This window comes from Vulpes vulpes, chromosome 7 (genome assembly GCF_048418805.1).
Source record: "Vulpes vulpes isolate BD-2025 chromosome 7, VulVul3, whole genome shotgun sequence".
NCBI lineage: Eukaryota > Metazoa > Chordata > Mammalia > Carnivora > Canidae > Vulpes > Vulpes vulpes.
In genome coordinates this window covers 98,264,839-98,286,175 of record NC_132786.1, presented here as the reverse complement: position 1 = coordinate 98,286,175, position 21,337 = coordinate 98,264,839, and the positions used below count along the sequence as shown (strand labels likewise).

Below are 21,337 nucleotides of genomic sequence, written 5' to 3'. Positions count from 1 at the left end.
CTCCTTATAACTGTCTCACAGCTTGCTTCCTCATTACCCTCAAGTCTTCATGCAAATGTCATTTATCAGTAAGGTCATCTCTGATCATCCTTTTTAAAACTGCAAATCATACTTCTCCCAGCACACCTGATCCTTTCCCTACTTTAATCTTATTCAAAGCATATCAAATCTTAATGTACTACATTTTTACTTTCTTTTTTTAATTTTTTTAAGATTTTATTTATTTATTCATGAGAGACACAGAGAGAGAGAGAGAGAGAGAGAGAGAGGAAGAGACACAGGCAGAGGGAGAAGCAGGCTCCACGCAGGGAGCTCGAGTGGGACTCGATCCCAGGTCTCCAGGATCAGGCTCTGGGCTGAAGGCGGCGCTAAACCACTGAGCCACCCGGGCTGCCCACATGTTTACTTTCTTTGTTTCAACTTTATAACCATTAGAAAATGCTCTTCAAAAGAGCTTTCTGTGATGATGCAAATGCTCTATATCAGCGCTATCCAAGGTAGCAGCTGACAGCTATGCATGGTTACTGAGCACTAGAAATACATAGTTCAATAAATTTAAATATTACATTTAAACTTATGTAATCACCACATGTGGTCAGTGGGTACTTTTAAACAGCATGGCTTGGGTGTATAAGCTGCATTAGAACAGGGAGTTTTGACTTGTTTAGACTGATGTAGCCCCAGGACCTACACCATCATCACGGCCATAATAGGTGCCCATTGTATCTTTGTCAAATTAATTAAGCACTTTCTTTTCTTTCTAGTTTAATTTCTCTGATTAAACATTGACCCAGGCCATGGTATTTGATTGATGAAGGGAGCAGAGGCTACATGTTAGCTCCTATTCACCCCGCACCCTTTTGTGCAAAGCACAAATTACAAAGCTACAGATGGTAACCTTAAGTGAGTGACATGGTTTTGCAGATAATTACCAGTTAATTACCAGGTGCAGCTTTCTCTTCTTTCTGATAGCACTATTGCTCTCAGTGTGAAAAGGATAAAAAACATGGTAGGAGAGCCTCAGGTATGTAAGTGTATGTCTATGTCTGTCGACTATCACTGCCTTAATAATAAAGTTACTTAGAATTCCCTTTTTTTCCCCCTTCAATCATTTTGCCTACTTCAAGCCCTATCTAGGTTCTCAACACTCAGCTTCAGAAGAAAAGCCAAATATGAGAAGCATCAAGTAACAGCCTGGGAGAAAAAATAAATAAAAAGGTGGGACATAAATTTAGGCTCCTTGGGCAGCCCAGGTGGCTCAGCAGTTTAGCGCCGCCTTCCGCCCAGGGCATGATCCTGGAGAGCCAGAATCGAGTCCCACGCCGGCCTCCCTGCATGGAGCCTGCTTCTCCCCCCCGCCCCCATCATGAATAAATAAATAAAATCTTTTTAAAAAATTTAGGCTCCTTAGGCTCAATAGTAATTATCCTTAAAATAAATATCCTTAAAGTAAATATCTCTCTACCAAGAAAGAAGTTTCATCAGTCTTATATGAGGAAGATTTAAGAGCATTGTATGTCTGGGACAAAATCAAATACATCTTCCTGAGCCTTCTAAATTTGCTTCTGTGAAATCAATATCCTTTTCCCACTTTGCTTATCTTTTCATAAAGCATGATGAGAGAATAGGTACACAAGGGCAAGGTATACCACTTTCTGACTTCACAGGGCAGGGCCCAAGTATTCATTGTGGAGAGTTTTATGTTCTCAATATACAAAATGATCTTCCAGGAAAGAAGGGAAAAGAATGGAAATAGCAGAAAAGAAATGTAGCTATTTCGGCCAAATGAATGAACTTAATAAATTTGGATCCCTATGATGATGATGCAAGTTCTGGTCTTTGCTCCTCCTTGTTTTCAAGGTCAATTTCTGATACAAATATAGAAAGAAAAATACATTTTTATTAGCTCTAAAACTAGACTACCTGTAAATTCCAGCTGTAGCCTTTTTATAAATCAGGCCATTTCTTACCTTTTTTATGCTTTAGTTTCTTCATCTCTAAAAATGGGAATTATAGCAATATTTCTTATCTTAAAGTATTGTTATAATGATTATAAAATAAATGTGATGTTCTTACCATAGATTATAAACACTTATTAAGTGCTTATAGCTTGTTGGTCTAGATAGCAAATTTTAAACCATTCTATTAGTTGTTTCAAATGTTTCATCTTATGTGAGAGGACTAGAGATATCAATTCTTTAAATGGATATTTAGTGTCCGAATGAGGAATAGAACAAAAATCTCCTACTTCCTAGTTAATGTACTTTCCAATATACCACTCTAATTCTTACCATGTCCCTTTATTCTTTTCTATTCTTTTCTTATTATGTGATAGTAGGAATAATCACACCTAAAAAAAAAAAAATGGAGGTGGAAAGTGTGACTTAGATTGCAAGTAAGAAATTCTTAACATTCCGCTCTTCAAGTTTCTCCAATGTGGCAGTCATCAAACAAATCTGGTGAAACTGTTCTCCTTGCCACCAGAGGGAACAGATCCATTCACATAGAGACCTGCCACGCTATTCTAATACCAATGTCCCTGTGCTATGTGGAAGGTGACCTTAGGGCTGCCCTAGATAAATAAATGTGGCCAGTGTAAGGGTTTTTACTTCTAAGTGATAAAACTTCAAAATTTGTGGATGATCTACTTTATTGGAATCAAGAATGGACTGCGACTGACCTTCCTCTTGCCAAATACTCAAGCACCACCTCTGAAGGCAGTCATGCAAACAGCCACAGCAGCAAACACATGGGAAAGAAGAAGAAGCTGGACTCTCCAAAAACCTTGGGCTATTAGTTTGGCCTGGCACTTACTAGTTATTAAGTCTGGTACTCAATGATTTACTCTTAAAATGCCTGCAGTGGTGTCTTTTCCTAATTGCTGATCTCATTTTGCACCCTAGTGCCAAATAGCCCCCCTGAGACTACTGAGTAAAACAACAGGAAAAGTTCCAATAACCATCACAATCCTTAATAAAATGCAGCTCTTAAAGTAGAGGACCTTCCTGGAACCATCCCAAGTAGCCTGACACTCCTCTGTTTTCTTTGGGCATCTCATGTGCCTGTCAGTTACTGAAATTAGCTGCATTTTAAAAATGATTCCCTCTGCTAGTTACTTGGACAATAAGGTAATTTTAGGTATTCTTATGTAGGGACTCTTATTTAGATGATTACCCTAAAACAGGAAGGAAATATTGTACATAAAGATAGTGCTATGGGGAGAAATCTTTGACTAGTAATAACACCTGAGAAAACTGTTTATAGTAGATCCAGAAAACTGCAAATAAATGAATATAGCTGGCAACTCTTTTTCAATTTGAGATAAGCAATTCTAAATGAGATGACTGGAATTTATATAGTACATAAAAGTATGTGCTATGGAACCCAGCTCATATAAACTCACCAAAATATCCTACGCTGTGAGAATTAAGGGTTGGCCAAAGAAATTAAATCCGCAATACACTACCTTGAGCTAGTTGGTCCCTCTGGCCTTTTGTCTTTTTATCACTAGCTCTACCTATCCTTTTTCAGGCTGTATGTATTATAGTTCCAGGAAAAGAATAGTAAGCATAGGGGTAATCTGCCATGAACGATCAATGTATTTTGACCTGTGAATTCTGAATCTAGCTCTGACTCATGTGTCTGAAAACAACAGTATCTCCCAATTTGATGGATACAATACCAATGGTATCTCAATATGTTTACAGTGTCAAAATTGGAAAGCACTTTTTCAATTATTTCCATTATCTCATTTGATTCTCATAATAGCCCTACAGTTAGTCAAAAGAATATAATTTGCATTATTTCTGTTTGAGAGACAAGAGTATTAAGACACAGAAAAGTGAGTTGGTAGCAAATTAGACTCAAACTATAGATGAACTAACTAAAAGTCCTCTGTTTTCTTCTTTCTATAACTAGCCCAAGAGTCCTCAAAATTTGATTCTTGGACCAAAAGTATCAGCATCACTTGGGAACTTGGAAATGTAAATTGTAGGCCCTATTCCAGACCTAATGAATCAAATATTCTGGAAGTAGGGCCCAGCAAGCCTAACAAGGCCACCAGGCGATACTGATGCCTGCTAATACTACACTGTACACCACCATCATGGCTCTCCCCCTCATTTGAGTACTGTGAGAAAAACTTCCTATAACTGAAAAGTACACTTTAATTCTTTAAAATTTCTTTAATAACTTCATCACCCACACATGCTAATAGACAACTCTCAGTCATGTAGTTGTAGCCCATATGCTTACTGTACTGGTGACATTACTTAACAAATTTTTTGATTAACATATTCTATTTTATACTGACTTGTAAAAATGAATTGCAAACAAATCATTTTAGTTAGAGTGATCATCAAAATAAAAGGTCAGATGGAGATTTCAGGCCAAGCAAAGGCAATTCTTGTGTAAGGTAAAAACAAACTCACATGAAAAGAATCTACTATTTATAATTTGTCCCTGAAGGGGCATCTGGGTGGCTCAGTCAGTTAGCATCTGACTCTTGGTTTAGGCCCAGGCCATGGTTTCAGGGTCAAGAAAGCAAGTCTCATGTTGGGCTGGGCTCAGTGTGGAGTCTGCTTGAGATTCTCTGCCTTTCCCACTCCCTCTGCCCCTCTTCTGTGCTCGCTTGCTCTCTTTCTCTTTCTCAAATAAATAAGTAAAATCTTTTAAAAATTTTTAAAAATTTCTCCCTGATATTTTTTGTTGTTTTGTATTGTTATTTTAGTTTTTTATTTTCTCACAATTCTATTCAATCACTGGAAGCCTAGAGAGGGAATATAAAATGGATATCTAAGCTATCATTTTAGTATGGCCTTTGACTGGTATTTTTAAAACCATTTCAAAGAGCGAAATCCTATATTTTGATTAATATAAGATGTTATCATATGTAGCACAAAATAATTGCGACCATTTTTTACATACCACTATGAAAAAAAAAAAAAAACACTACCAATCCAATAATGAAATGCCATCAAATAAGTAAGAGGCTCTCAATTCAGACATGTTAAAATATGAAAAACTACATCTTAGTATCAATGAAATACAGTCCACATTTTCCTGTACAGTTATGACTGGCATCCTCTTTCAGGGCAAATTCTGCTTATATATTTTCTTTTCAAAAGCAATGCTGATCTGGACCCAGTTATGGTACAGTTACAGTAATTTTGTTCTTCAAAGTTAAGTAGTAGTCATCTTAGCCTAAGGATTGTTTCATGACATCAGTAAGCACTACAGATGGAAAATATTCTTCTACAATTTGGTATCTGAGTTGTCATGTGGTGTAAGGAAACAGGCAATTGAGTGAGAAAATGAAGGCAGGATAATAGTAAGACATGAAGCACTCATTGAATAAATCTTTTGGCTGTCATTTCAAAATAAAATCATTCCCAAAACTGATTTGTTATTCTTTTTAATATGCTGACATTTCCCCCTCTTAATTAGCTATGTTGCCTCTTTATGTGGACTGTTATAAGGAAATGTGTTGCATAAGACATTTAAGAATATAAATCTCCTGTAAATCCACTTCCCCCTCTTTGCACCATGTGCTTGCTTATGAGTGCAACAAAGAGTGTGGTATGTGGGAATTTTGAGCTAAAGACTAAGTCCTTGACTGATTCTTATGCAGAATGTTCCATGAAAAATAGCAAATATTATCTACAAGCTGGTAAGCTCCCATATATTTGAAAAGCTCTGCTTACGTTTTTGACTTGGAAAATTTTATACAAATAAAAAATTCCTTGGTGGGAAAATTTCCTTTTATTTTCTCAATTCAGAATATACTTCTAAGGCAATTAAAAACCCTACTCATTTTTGGATATTTCTTTTTTTAAAAGATTTTATTTATTTATTTATGAGAGACAGAGAGGCAGAGACATAGGCAGAGGGAAGCAGGCTGTCTATGGGCCTGCTGAGCCATCTGAGCCAAAGGCAGATGCTCAACCACTGAGCAACCCACCCAGGTGCCCCATTTGAGGGGATATTTTTAATAACTCGTTGAGTAAAGTAGAAGGTATGTTAAGATAGAAGTTAAAAGACAGGAGATCAAGTTGTGGTTTTGTTATTTTTCAGTTCTGTGCCTTTGAATGAGCCACTTAATTTTTCTGTCACTTTTTTTAAAATTTAGAAAGATAAATGACTGCTAAACAGTCTTTAGTGATTTCAGGGTAATAAGAAGAACAAAGAATACAATAATACAAAAAAACAAAAAAAGCATGTTATATATATGTGTGTTTTTATTTAATTATAATAACAAAATGAGATAATGCAGCGAATTAGTGAGCATAGTGCCTACCACAGAACAAAAACTCAAAGATTGCCAGCAGGTATTACTCTCTCATCTATTAACAATAATACTGCTAAGACAAAATTAATGCCCCTTTCCAGGCAAGACCACAATCTTCAAGAGATTGAGTGACATTCCTGTGGTTATTTTAAGGGCCCAGCCCAGGATTATGATTCATCTACTGGATGATCAGATTGTGCTTTCAACTTCAGGGCCATAGTGCCCTCCACAGTCACTAATAGGATAGCCAATTGGGTTAGCTTTGAGTAGAAAATCATCTTTTCAACTTAAGTTTCATTTCCAAAGTATTACTTGAAAACATTTGAGAATAATATTTTATTTATCTATTGCATGACTTCTAGTCCATTTTTCCCTTAAAGTTCAGATTAGCTTTGAAGAGTATTAACACACAACAATATCTCTGCAAATTTTAACTGGAAAGGAAAGGGTATGATATACAAAGTATGAAAAGATAAAGAGAAAAGCAAGATCAGTTGTTTGGGTGTATATGTTTGTGAAAGATAAGGGATATAGACAATGGTTTGAGAAATAGTTATGGAAGGTAGAAAGAATTCTTTCCTTCTTTAGCTATCTCCCTCCATGTTTATAAGTGCTATAAACTGTTATATAGTTTTTTCTTTAAGTAATCTCTATGTCCAAGATAGGGCTCAAACTTATGACCTTGAGATCAAGAATCACATGTTCTACTGACTGAGCCTGCCAGGTGCCTCCAAGTGCTACATACTGAAAAAGAAACAAAAGTCCAACCTGACTAAAAAGTCAGTGTCAGATAAAAGGAGATTTATGAAAAGACATTCACTTCAACATTGTTTATAACAGTGAAAACCTAGAAACATCTTGAAGATCCAGTAATGCGAGAATAGACAAAAATATATGATGGCACATGTCCATAATGGCTTAATACACAGAAATTAAAAGGATATACAAATATTCATAGGTGTATGTCAAAACAACTTTAAAGGCAAAAAAAAAAAGCAAGTTCCATAAACTATATGGACAGAATGATAATGCTTTATCATTAACATTGCTATATATGGTAAATTTAAAACCATACTCACTAAAATATTGTTGTAGGGTGTGTGTGTGGGTGTGTGTGTGTGTGTACTAGAAAGAACACAAATTATAACAGTGGTTAGGGGAAAAGGGGAATGGGACTTAGGGGCAGTAATTAACGTGGAGCTCACATTCTTCTGCAAGTTTTATTTCTTTTACAAACAAAAGAGTTGGAACAAATATGATAAAAATATTTAACTGTTGCCAATTCTAAATGGTAGAACTAATGAATTTGTTATATAATTCTTTTTATTACTCTTCAACTTTTAAATCACCCAAAAATTTTTAAAAATTTAAAAATAAGTGTATAATTTTAAACAAAATTTCTGAATTCTCATAATGCCATTAGTTTATTCTCTCTAAAAGGAAGACATATTAATATACAAATTATTGATGTGAAGCTTAGTAATTATTTATAATGTCTGTTTGACTTCCAGGTATAAAACATGGAGATCTTGAGACATATATGAAGTTTGTTTTACATATAAGAAACCTTTGGAAAAGCAGAACACACAATATTTTTTCAGGGTTTGCTTCAGAGATGAACTACGTTTATAGTTTACACCAGGAATAATGTGAGAAGCAAATTAGCAATAACAAACAAACAAACAAACTATACTTTGCCTCAAGTACAAATTATATGTGTGTATGTGTGTGCATGTGGGTGTATATTAGAGCCTATGGATCCTTTCTTGAATATTTTTAAATAAATAAAATAAAATACAGAGTAACAAAGGAAACTACTATTTTGAAAATAACTACCAAAATATGAGAGAAAGTCATGGTATAATATATGTAATTCTATATTAAGGCATCAAATAACTAATTAAACAGCAGGTCAGACATACAGTATCACTTGAAAGCAATGATGAGAGTAATTAATCATTGGAACTATCTACACAACAATAAAGTGATATGAAAATGGCTATCATTTCTATTGGTGATAAAGTTGCCAACTTTACTCATATTGTTATGGTTTGTTGCTTACATTTAAAATGAAAAGAAATAGTTTCTAAATTCATACAGCTAACAAGGAGCAAGTAAAGGGGCAAGTAATTGTTTTACTAAAAAATAATACTGTAATTTTTTTTTAATCCAAGCTCATAAGCCCGATGAATTCTATCCGTGGACTCCTGGGAGGTCTGTGGACCCAAATTTAAGAACTTCAGAGATAGAAATATGCCTACCATCCTTTCATCTACCACTGCTACCAAACAGCTCCTTAATTCTGCTTCAGGTTGTAAAATTAGATAGATAATCAAGTACACTAATTATATATGTAAACAACTATGCAGGATCTCAGTAAGGAGAAGGTGGGTCTATAAATTTATAAATGGGCTTTCTGCATCTATTTTTGAATTTCAGAAGCAATGTTTATTTTCTGATTTTCAAGTGTATTTCAGATAGTTCAATTGCTAAAAATGAATCACTGGATAACTTGTCTGGATTAGTGTATTAATAGTGTAACAATACAAGTACACCTCAATATACCAAAAAACTGCATAGCTTTTAGGCAGGTAGAGCCTGAGTTACCCTCATCACAAAAGAATGTATTTTATTTTAAAAGCATTTCCATTTATTCCAATTATCCCCAGATTTATTTCAATAAAGGAGTGGATATGAAAATAAGATGTAGGCACTTCTCTTACTACCCTGACTTTTAATTGAATGGATCATCCACTACTATTTACCTAGAATTTTGCACAACTTCCTAGGACTTCTGACTATCCTCCTTCCATTTTGTTCAAATAAGAGTCTCAAACATTTTCCAACAAGTTACATTCGTGTTGTATATTTTTGTGTTCAAAGACATCATCTAAATGCCCAGATCTTCTTTGAATGTTTAGAATTGTTGAAATGATAGCAACAATAAAATTTAAAACTATTAACTCACAATGCCTAATCACTTATTCCTTATGTTGCAGGTATAACTTTTATTTCTCTACTCTCTCACTTTTTTTTTTTTCTTATTAGGAAACTAATTTTATTGCAAAATTAGTGAGGGACAAAGTTGAGACTTGAACATAGGTCTTCTGACATCAAAATGAGCTATTCTGTACTCTTATTAAGTTTCTCAGCTTTATTACAAGTTCATTATTTAAAAGAGTCACTCTCCTACTGTCCTGCTTTTCTGAACAGAAATGAAAGGAGCTGTTTTACCATCTAGATTCTAATAGGTATTAACAGCAGGAATTCAGCGCTTTTGTCCAAGGCCCATTGCTACAAGGAAACCCATGACTTCACCCTTTAATATTATATACTTTTCAATATTATTTCTATTAAAGGAAAATGTTGCACAAGTTACCATTGTCAGAAATACAGGTTTGTGTTAATTAAAATATTATTTGACATATGAATACGTTGTCTATCTAAGCCTTACAAAAAAATCATGAAATCCAATTTAAGTAGCATCAAATATTATGGAAGAAAGATTCTGGCTTGTTTAAAAGACAATGGGTTCATTTAGTTTTATTCATTTTTTAAAAAACGAATTTATTTAGAAAATGTGCCAAGGAGCAGCCCAGGTGGCTCAGTGATTTAGCACCGCCTTCTACCCAGGGCATGATCCCAGGGACCCGGATCGAGTCCCACGTCGGGCTCCCTGCATGGAGCCTGCTTCTCCCTCTGCATGTGTCTCTGCCTCTCTCTCTCTCTCTCTCTCTCTCTGTCTCTGTCTCTGTCTCATGAATAAATAAATAAAATCTTAAAAAGAAAGGAAGAAAATGTGCCAGGGAGTAGGTCACCTTCTGAGGACATAGCACAGAAATGTATAATAGAGGTTAGTCTGATGGCAGCTGGATGGGAGGTACTTTGGGTAATCAATTGTGCAAAATATTCTCCTAGTTTCCACTCTAATCTAAAAGAACTGAAGCAGTTCAAGTTTAAGATTGATCCTTCATGAAATGGCATTTGGTAAATGTCTTCCAGACACTCCTTTTCTCCATGCCTGTTTGTTACGGCCTGAAATTCTATCATGAAGAAGACAAAGCATTGATTCCATAATTACAGATGAATAAATAAAAGATACAACTTCCAAAAGGAACTATCATATTAGCTGAAATACACTTACTTTTAAAAAGTATATACTCAGGTAATAAATAAAAGTAAATGTGGTCAAGTTCTTTCTAGAGGAGAAAATTAGAGAAAGAAGGTAACCATGGACATACTAAGAATCAGCAGTGAGAGAACAAGAAAAAAGTTACATTTGTATTGTATATTTTGTGTTCAAAGATAGCATCTAAATGCCCAGATCTTCATTGAGTGTTTAGAATCAACATTCAGCTTCACCAAAATGTAATTAATTCTGGCTCAGTCTGCCTTCACTCTGTGGACAAACAAAATGTGCAGACAGAGGACATTTTGTGCCATATACTCTGTATACCAAAGGGGATGAGGTACATACATCCATCATAAGTTGATGAAGTAGACCAACATATCCTCATATGTTTAACAAGTTTATTTGTTGGCACTTATTTGTTGACTGGTTTAACACTCAACTTCTAAGAGACTTAATATAAGAGTTGCAGTTTGGAGGACTGACTAATCAAGGAAATTTTGTACTTCCTCAGGAAAAACTCAAAGTTAAGTACAAATTCATTTATACAGGTATTTGCCTCATAGCAGTGCTCTCTCACTGTCAGGCAGACATTCACAGTGGGATATAGGAATAAGAGGATCACTAAAAAGGATAAGACATTTTATCAAAAAGAAGATGGTAATTCAAGACTAAGATATGTTATTTGATTTTTTCCCCAACAAATAGTTGTTCTTTATTTGCCAAAATAACATTTATTTATTTGCCGAGGAAAGCAGTTCCTATCTCAAGGACTACGAAAACAATCTATGTTTGAAAAAGGAACGCAAGTTTTTATCAGACATGGCTATCATCTTACAATGACTTTTGAATTATTCCAAAGAAAGGAAAATTATTATTCACACAATAAAAGAAACTTGCACATAGTTCACTATATGAAGCCAATGAGAGTAGAGAACATATAAATGTGTTAAAAAGGAAGAAAACATATATTTTGTTGTAACTTAATTTGAACTGAAGAAACTTTTTCTTTAAATGTTGACAACACTGAAATTGACAACATTGCAGGTCAAGCAATTTTGTTTAATTTTATTGTTGGAACATGACACTTAATTGTCATGCCAACCTTCTTACGCTATAACCTGAAGATTTTTAGATCTGAATGAGAGTATTTTAAAAAGATATAATGATAACTTCATGGTAAAGTTTGATGTAATGTTTAGGGTAGAACACAAAGGTACTTATTCCTTTCAGTGTGGGCCTTAATCTTGGTGTTTAACTGAAAAGCAGGATCGATTTTAAATAACGAATCCAGATAATTTATTTAAAACTGCAGCACAAATATGAACATTTTTATCATAGACAATATTCAATAAATAAAGAAATAAAAAGAGAAGAAAGCAAAGAAAAATAGTACTAGCCAAGAATCAACTTTAATTAAAATCACCTCTATGTTTGCACTGAAATTTTTGTCATAGCATCAATCAATTCTTTAAAAAATCATATAACTAATTTGATACCTAATAAAAATGAAACTGAATACACTAGCTTGTTTTGACTTAATTTATCTTTTACTTTCAGGGCTATTAAACAAAATTATTTTAAAAGATTTATTCAACGTGCTAAGACAGTAAAATTTTGGCATCTCTGACACAATAGTATCTTCAAAATCACTCTAAAATCCTTGGAAATTCTACTTGGAGCAGGGGTGACTTTAGGTGGAATGGGAAAACATTAGGTTATGAATTTGTTTCTGTAACTTCCACCTACTTTTTACTATACGTTTTAGCCCATTTCTAGCCTCATTTCGGGACTCCTCCCAAATGGAGGATGACTTCTGGCGTAGGACAATTAAAGCCCAATATTAATCTCCTGTTGAGAACTTTCAGACCAAAGCAACATAAATGCATCTGCCAGGTGATTAGAAAAAGAGCAAAGAGACCAGAGGTGAGCTATTTGGGGAATAACTATACAGCTGTCCTAACAGGTATATATACAGGTGTTCCTAACTTCTACCCAGTTATGGCAGCATCTCTAGAAAATATAGCTGGCAAACTCAGGCCTGCATGAGATGATGTATACAAACAGTTGCCCAGATATGATGCTTTTTGGTTTTTCATTTAAGTATAATGGGACTAGTCAGTGTCTATCATAGACTGTGCTTGGGGAGTTAAGGGTCTAGGGCACCAAAATGGCCTCTGCAGTATACTGCATCCAAATACTCTATTCTCAAGCATTTTATGAAACGTTTTTCTCTTTAGTGGAAAAAAATTCAGTGAAACCTCATACCATTTTATCTAAATACAAATTCAGACTAAGCACTTTTATCTTAACCCCAATTATTTCAGATGGTAAAATAAATTATTTTCTCATCTGTGCAATATATGAATTGTTTTGGGTAGTCTCTACTATAATCTCTTGAGTTCTAAGATTTCCTTTCTTCATCATATATCTTTTCCTATTAAAACTGTAAGTACTCAAAAGAGGGCCAATTATTAAATATGTTGAAATTTATGTCTGTCTATTTTTCTTAGGAAAATGGACAGACATAAAAACAAGTCACCTTGTAAGGAAACATGTTGTTGAGTAGAAAAGACACAAGAAGGGAAAACAGATAAGGAGGAGTGAGGGGTTGGAGGGGTTATAGACAAACTTATTCTGGCATAAAAAGCAATGAAGAGCTGCCCCCAAAATGGATAAAGAAAGACAACATAATAAAGTCTTGGTGCGTTGTATTGAAGTTAAAAAGAGTAGAAATAATGTTTTTTAGGTCTATGACTAAAAAAAACCATGCTACTACTACTTTGTAGTCTGCCTTCCAAGATGATATTTGATATTTGAACTCCACTGGCAAAAAATGAATAAACAAGCAAACAAAAAGAATAGTTCCTTCCAGCTAGTTCTGAGAAATGGACTCATTACAACTTGCTCCCTTGGCAGGAAGAAAGACCCAAATGCAGACATTTCTCCTTCCCGAGGGAGATTCTTATATTTAATGGCAAGAAATACCTTTTCTAGATTTCTGTCTTTGTTCCATGTGTTTTCTATTGTTTAGGTTTATCTCAACTTGGAGTACAAGGTCTTTTTTTTTTTTTTTTTTTTTTTTAGACTAAACTCCTCACCAGTCTTGATGCTAATGAGGTTTATCTGCAGTGGAAAGAATTACTTCCATTTGAGTTGAATTCCATGAAGAATGAAAAGGGATCATAAAGATATCTGATAAAACCAAACACCTCTCTACTTCATTTTACCAAACTTGTGAATTACTATGTGTTGTTTGTGTTTGTGGAGTTGCCTCTTTCAATGTGTTTTCAATAGACAACAAGGCACCAAAAACCCTGGGTAAATAATAGATGTTAAAAATAGTTTCTACCTAACAATGTTACTGGAACAATTAGAGTGCAGAAAACTCTCTCACAAGAGAAGCCAACTAAAAACAAAGGTTGGCATGATGCTGGTTCTTTAGTTCTTTTCAAATTAATAAAACACACTTGCTCTAAACTCATCTCTCTCACTTAAAACTATTTGGGGTTGTTTTGATTTGTTTTCAACCCCCACTAAAATATACAATAGTGGATCTTTGTCTTCTTTGTGCAATTCTGCTTTTTTCCTTCTTATTTTTAATATGTATATTAATATATATATATATATATATATATATATATATACACACAGAGTGCCAGCACAATTTGTATGCATGGACTATACATATGCCTTATATTCACACTCAGCTTGGGAATTATTCTTAAAGAAAGCCTCTTTCTAGTCACATTATTCAAATGCGGTATAACACAAAATTCATTTGTTCATTTGGTGTCTAGTTACTAAGGAGTACAGCCAAAAAGTTCATCTTTGCAACACAACAGAAGACCAGTAGAGAATCTGAGCATTGTCTGTAGGCAGGTACAGAGCCTCTGAGAAAGAGGAACTACACTTTTGTATTCAAACCTAGAAGACCATAGTATTATTAAGAAACAGCTATTTTTACCACATGTACAATGGAAGAAAAACAGTGACTTCCATTCTCTTTTCAAAAAGCCAAGAAGCTTTTCTAGACTCATGACCTCTGAAGTCATTTAGTGTATTTTAAATAGAAGTCCTATCACTTCTGCTTTTAAATAGCAAAACAGGACTCCTGAAAAACATAAAGGTTCTGAAATGCCCCATCAAGTCTACCAAAGGAAACAATTTAACTTTTTTTTTCTTAAGGGCAAACATCTACAGAGAAATGAATCTGACAAAGCAATAAACATGATCTGAATTGTTTTTTAAAATCTTACCTAAGTTTACTAGACACATGTGCTATCTATTTTAAAGACCTAAAAGATGTTATGTCTTAGCATTTCATAAATTCCTAAACGATATACTCACATTTTGCTGTCACTTTGTACCCCCCCAGAGGAGGAGCATGGCCTTCTAATGCATCAAATCCAGCGGAAACTAGGACCATGTCTGGATCAAACTCTTTGGCCACAGGCGTCACTACAGTCCTGCACAGTAAAAAGGCAACCAGTTACACAAGGGAATGGTGAATACCTTTAAAAATTGTGCAATGAAAATGACTTGGCACACCCTCAAGAACTTCCCAAGAATAAAGAAAAGGGGAAAAGAAAACACTACTTGAATGGATCAAAAACTTATCATTTCCTTAACAGTGAATCACTGTTATTTTAGCATCCCAATTCAGTCTTTTTTCTTTCATCTTTTTTCCCTCTAAATTAAAAAAAAAAAAAAAAAAAAAGCTTTGCAGGTACATTTCTAAAGCCCATCATATTACATGCACATCTGTGGCTGTTTTATCCCCCTGCCTATAAAAAAGTGCTTCTTCCAAGGGAGTGACTAATGTTTTACAGAGAAAAGTTGAAGCTTTACTGAAAACCCGGCTTGCTCCAGTTAGTGAGAATTTGGTGTAAATTTGAACTATAAATTTCTTTTGAGAAAAAGTTGCTTTTCCAACTTAAAAAAAAAACATTTTTAAATATTTGTCATGGTAGGGGGTAACTCTTGCAAGGAAAAACACAAAATTCCTTTAATAGAATCCAGACTATAATGTTAAGCAAGTCCAAGGTCAGAGACACCAGGAATGTGGCAGCCTCATCCATGACAGCAACCCCTGCTGGCCCCACTTAGACACTTCAGCACATACCTCTTCAGCCTTCTCAGGCCACCTTAACTTTTCTTCAGTGCTGAATTTGAAAGAAAATGACTAATAGATGCTACTGGGCTTTATAAAATAAAATTAAAAAATTAATGTAGGCTTCAAAACCAATGTGCCATTATCAAAACTCAAACTTCCAAAGACTTTACTAAGATGGGGAAACTGTACGCAGTAGCAAAATTAAAAAGTGGTAATGTTTCTGTTGTGCATTTAAGAGAAATAACTGATCTAAACATTAAAATTGCTATCCTTAGTGACAAAATTGAGTTCTTTTCATTTTTTTATGTTTACAAATTTCTCATATTTTAAAACTGATGGCATATTAGTTCTACACTTAAAAATTTAAATAAGAAGTTATTGAAGTTATAAAATAAAAAATACTTATTTGAAATTCATAAATGAATGAAATGTTTTTCATAATTCCACTACTATTATAAAAGTTCAATACTTCAAACTCATAAACATACAGGTAAGTGCCTTCCATGGTAGTCTTTCTAACAACTGAAAAGCCACTCACATCTGAATTAGCTCACCAGTGAAACTATGTGTAACCTAATTTTGTTTCCTATGTAGTTTCATTATTTTATTCTTCAATAAAATTAAGAATATCTAATACATCTACATTATCAGAAGAGATATCTTCAATCCTTTTCCGTTCCAATAATATCAACACTTATATCATAATTTTCATAAAAGTGCTACATATTACCAATTCACTACTTTTCATATGAGTGAAATACCATGTGTGTATATTTGGGATATTAGATACTGGAATAAATTATCTCAAAGAATCAAGACTGTTTCATCAAGGTGCTTCATCTATTTAGTATGATCAATCCTATCTATTCCCTTAGCAAACAAATAAAACTCTTAGGAAAATATGGAGGTAGATGATTGAACAAAGTTGTCATCCAATCACATGCATCATAGTAACCAATTTTCCATCTCCCTTCCCTCTCTTTGGATAGTTCTCCCCCTCCTCTTCTTTTCTCCATCATCAATCTACACTTGTAAGATTGATTGAAGGGTAAACATCCTTCAAAGCACAGCTCACTATCTTCTCCATAAGGGCTTCTCTCTACATATGGGTATTAAACATGTATGTATATATTTTTGAAGGACAAAGACAGTAAAGGAGACAAGGATTGCCAGTTTGAAAATATGACAAATATGGAGACAATCTACACAGGGGAAAACTTAAACATAACTGTGTTTGCAGGAGGAAGCCACAAAAAGCAAGTTGACTTTTCTCTTTCCTGGAGAAACAAACCAACCAAGGAGGAAATACCTAGAGAGACTGACACTTGTGAGTCACACAGATCAATAGTCAGGTTTTTTCCTCAGTCTTTCCATAGTGAATGCACCACTCCAAAAGCCCCACTCAACATACAGAGCTCCCACTCCACTTTTCAGGGCGCTTTCCTTAAATAGGGACTATTTGATGAAAATTTCTAGCATAAAAGATAACTAACATACAAACAAACAAAAGAAAGGGAACTCAGAAAACCAGAGAAAATTCAGGGAAGCCATTACAATTACCAAAATTAGGATTATCCTCAGAGACATAAAATAGTACATCTACAAAAGGAAAAGTGGGTGCTATTAAAAGAAGAAAAACAGTAAACAAAACATACCACAGAATGTTTAAAAGATGAAGCTGAAAAGTTCTCTCATCAACACAAAACAGAGACATGCAAAGTTGACAATATTAGATGAGACAATTAAAGAACCCATAAAGGAAGTCAACATATGAAGAAAAGTCTAAGGGAATTTTTTTCTCTTTTTTCACAATCTCATTGAGAAATAATTGACATAGAGCATTGCATTATTTTAAAGTGTCTAGCATAATGGTTTAACTGATAAGTTTTTTAACTGATAAGTATTGTGAAGTGATTACCACGATAGGTTCAGCCAACAGCCTTTTCATCTAGATAAAATAGAAATAAAAAATAATTCTCTTCATGATAATAACTCTTAGGATTAACTTTTATAATAATTTCCAACATATCATACAGCAGTATTAGCTACAGTCATCATGTTATACAATCTATTCCTAATACTTATTTATCTTCTATTAGCTTCTATCTTTGACCACCTTCCTCCAATTACTCTCATCCTCACTATCTGCCTCAGATAACCCCAAGTTTGATCTCTTTTTCTGAGGTTTTCTTTTTTTAGTTGTTTTTTAATATTCCACATATAAGTGAGATCATACAGTATTTGTCTTTCTCTATTTGACTTATGTCATCTTCAAGGTCCATCCATGTTGTTGTAAATGGTAGAATTTCCTCTTTTTATGGCCAAATAATATTCCATTGTGTATACATACCACAGTTTCTTTATCCATTCATCCACAATGGATGCTGGGTAGTTTCTATGTCTTGGCTACAATTCTATGAATACGAGGGTGCAGATTCTTTTCCAGTTACTATTTTCATTTCCTTAGGATATATTCTCAGAAGTGGAAATCGTAGATCATAGGATAGTTCTCTAATTTTTTGAGGATTCACCATACTGTTTTCCATTGTGGCTGCACCAATGTACAATCCCACCAAAAGTACTCAAGGTTTCCATTTTCTCCACACCAGTGCCAACATTTGTCATCTCTTATCCTTTTTATGATGGCCAGCTAACAGACCTCAGGTGATATCTCAATGTGGTATTAATCTGCATTTCCCTAATGATTAGTGATATTGAGCATCATTTCATGTACCTGTTGGTCTTATGTATATCTTCTCTAGAAAATGTCTATTCAGGTCCTTTGGGATCATTTTTAAAAATCGAGCTGTGTTTTTTTCCATTGAGTTGTATGAGTTCTTTATATATTTTGGATATTAACCTCTTATCAGTTATATGATTTGACAATGTATTTTTCCCATTCCATAGGTTGTTTTTTCATTTTGTTGGTGGTTTCTTTTGCTGTGCAAAATCTTTTTATTAGCATGATGTAGTCATACTTATTTACTTTTTATTTTGTTGCTTGCACTTTAGGTATCATCCCTAAGTAAGCCTTATGAGGGCTCATGTTAAGAAGCTTTATTCCTATGTTTTTCTCAGAGGGTTTCAGGGTTTTAGAATTTACATTTGAGTCTTTAATCCAGTTCAAGTTAATTTTTGTGACCAGCATAAGACATGGTTTCAATTTCATTCTTTTTTATGTGAATATCCAATTATCACAGCACCATTTATTTATTGTCACTCATGAGAGGCACACAGAGAGGGACATAGGTAGAGGCACCATGCAGGAAGCCTGACATGAGACTCGGTCTGGGGACTCTGGGATCAAAGGTAGACGCTCAACTGCTGAGCCACTCAGGGGTCCCTTCACTCAGTATTCTTGGCTCTCTTCTCAAATATTAGTTGACTGTATATGCTTGGGTTTATTTCTGGGTTCTGCATTCTGTCCATTGCCCTATTTTTTCTGTTTTTTTGTTCCAGTACCATACTGTATTGAAGATAGCTTTATAGTATAGCTTGAAATCAGGAAATGTGATGTTTCCTACTTTGTTCTTTCTCAGGATTTCTTTGACTATTTGGGGTCTTTTGTGGCTCTATATGTACTTTAGAAGTGTTTTTTTCTATCTATAAAAATGCCATTGGAAACTTGATAGGGATTTCATTGAATCTATACATGATATCTTATTATTTTTGATACTACTATAAATGGGATTTATTTATTTATTTTTTATAAAATTCATTGTCAGTGTATAGAACATGCTACTGATTTTTGTATGTTAATTTTGTATCCTGCAACTTTACTGAATTAACTGACTAGATCTAATGGTTTTTGGTTAAGTCTTTCAGATTTTCTATATATAATAGCATGTCATATGCAAATAGAATTTTCCTTCTTCCTTTTCAATTTTGATACTTTATTTCTTTTTTTCCTGATGTTAGAACTTCTTGTACTATCTTGAATAAGAGTGATGGAAGTAGGCACTCTTGTCTTGTTCCTGATCTTAGAACTTAGCTTAGAAAAGCTTTCAACATCTCAACAGTGCATATAATGAAGTTGTGGGCTTGTCATATGTGGACTTCATTATATTGAGATATATTCCTTCTTTGCCTGATTTATTCAGTTTTATCATGAATGAATGATTAATAAATGATTTTTCTATAGTTATTTAGATGATCATATGGTTCCTTTATTTCATTCTATTAATGTGATATATCACATTGATTGATTTATGTATGTTGAACCATCCCTGTATTCTAGGTATAAATCCCACTTGATCGTAGTGAATGATCCTTTTTCATGTGTTGTAAATTCATTTTGCTAGTATTTTATTGAACATTTTTGTATCAATATTAATCAGAGATATTGACCTGTAGTATTTTTTCAAGTGTTCTTTTCTGTTTTTTTTCTGGATAATGCTTAGTCTTGTAAAAATATTTTTTGGAAGAGTTCAAGAAAGATTTGTGTTAATTCTTCTTTGTTTTTTAAAATTCACCAGTGAAGCTATCTGGTAATGGGGTTCTCTTCATTGAGAAATTCTGATTACTGATTTCATCTCTTTACTAGTAACCAGTCTATTCAGATTTTCTCTTTCTTCCTGAACAGTCTTGGTTAAGTTGCATGCTTCCAAATTTTTTTTCCTTATGCTTTGGCTGTTCAGTTTATTGGCATATAGCTCTTCACAGCAGCCTCTGATCATCCTTTGAATTTCTGTAATGTCAGTTTTTTAAAAAATATTTATTGATTGATTTCAGAATGAGAGAGAGAGAAAGAGAGAGAAGAAGAGAGAAGAGAGAGCATGCATAAGCAGGATAGGGGTAGAGGGAGAGGGAGAAGGAGAGAAGTAGGCTTCCTACTGAGCACTGAGCCTGACATAGGGCTCAGTCTCACAACCATGAGATCATGACCTGAGTGGAAGCAAAGAGTAGGATGCTTAACTAACTGAGCCACCCAGGTAACCCTGTGATGTCAGTTTTAATGTCTCCTTTCGCACTTATAATTTTGTTGATTTGGGTCTTTTCTCTTTTTTCCTTGGTCTAGCTATATGTTTGTCAATTTTGTTTATCTTTTCAAAGAAGCAGTCTTACTTTGGTTAATCATTTCTATTTTTTTGTCCTCTGTTTCATTTATTTCTTCTTCAACCTTTATTATTTCTTTCATTCTGCTAATTTTTGGCTTAGTTTGTTCTTTTTTTGTTTGTTTGTTTCTTAAGGTTAGGTTGTTTATTTTGTATCTTTCTTGCTTCTAAATGTAGATGTTTATTGCTATATATTTACCTTATAATTGCTTGTGCAGCATCCTGCAAAGCCTGGCAGGTAGTGCTTCCAATTTCATTTGTATGAAGAAAACTTTTTATTTCCCCCATTAATTTCTTCTTCAATCCACTCATTTTTTTCAGGAAAGTATTATTTAATTTCCATGTGCTCATGAATTCTCCAAGTTTCTTCTTGTTATTAATTTTTAGTTTCATGCCACTGTAGTGAAAGATACTTGGTATGATTTTAACCTTGAATTTTCTGACTTATATGTTGTCTAATGTATGGTCAGTCCTGGAAAATGTTCCATGTGCACTTGAGAAGAATGTGTATTCTGCTGTTGTTGGATAAAATGTTCTGTATGCATCTGTTACATCCATTTGGTCTATACTTTGTTCAAGTCTGCTCTTTCTTTAATGATTCTCTGTCTGCATGATCTATCTATTGTTAAGAGGGGGATATTAAAGTCTTCAACTATTATTGAATTACCATTTATTTCTCCTTTTAGCTCTCTTTAGTTTTTACTTTATATATTTAGGTAACCTAATGATGGACACACAATATATCAAAAAAA

The 21,337-nt window shown here is 34.0% G+C and overlaps 1 protein-coding gene across 20 annotated transcripts in view; it reads right to left on the bottom strand.

Moving 5' to 3' along the window:
* Positions 1-21,337, bottom strand: part of HDAC9 (histone deacetylase 9) — a 920,581-nt gene that overhangs the window by 115,950 nt on the left and 783,294 nt on the right. For all 20 annotated transcript variants that reach the window (XR_012002703.1, XR_012002701.1, XR_012002704.1 and 17 more), the window contains one exon: positions 14,766-14,884. Coding sequence is in view for 16 of the 20 variants with exons in the window: in XM_072764471.1 (XP_072620572.1) it covers positions 14,766-14,884 (119 nt within the window). In the remaining 4 variants the exon portion in view is untranslated. The remainder of the gene's footprint in view (positions 1-14,765; positions 14,885-21,337) is intronic.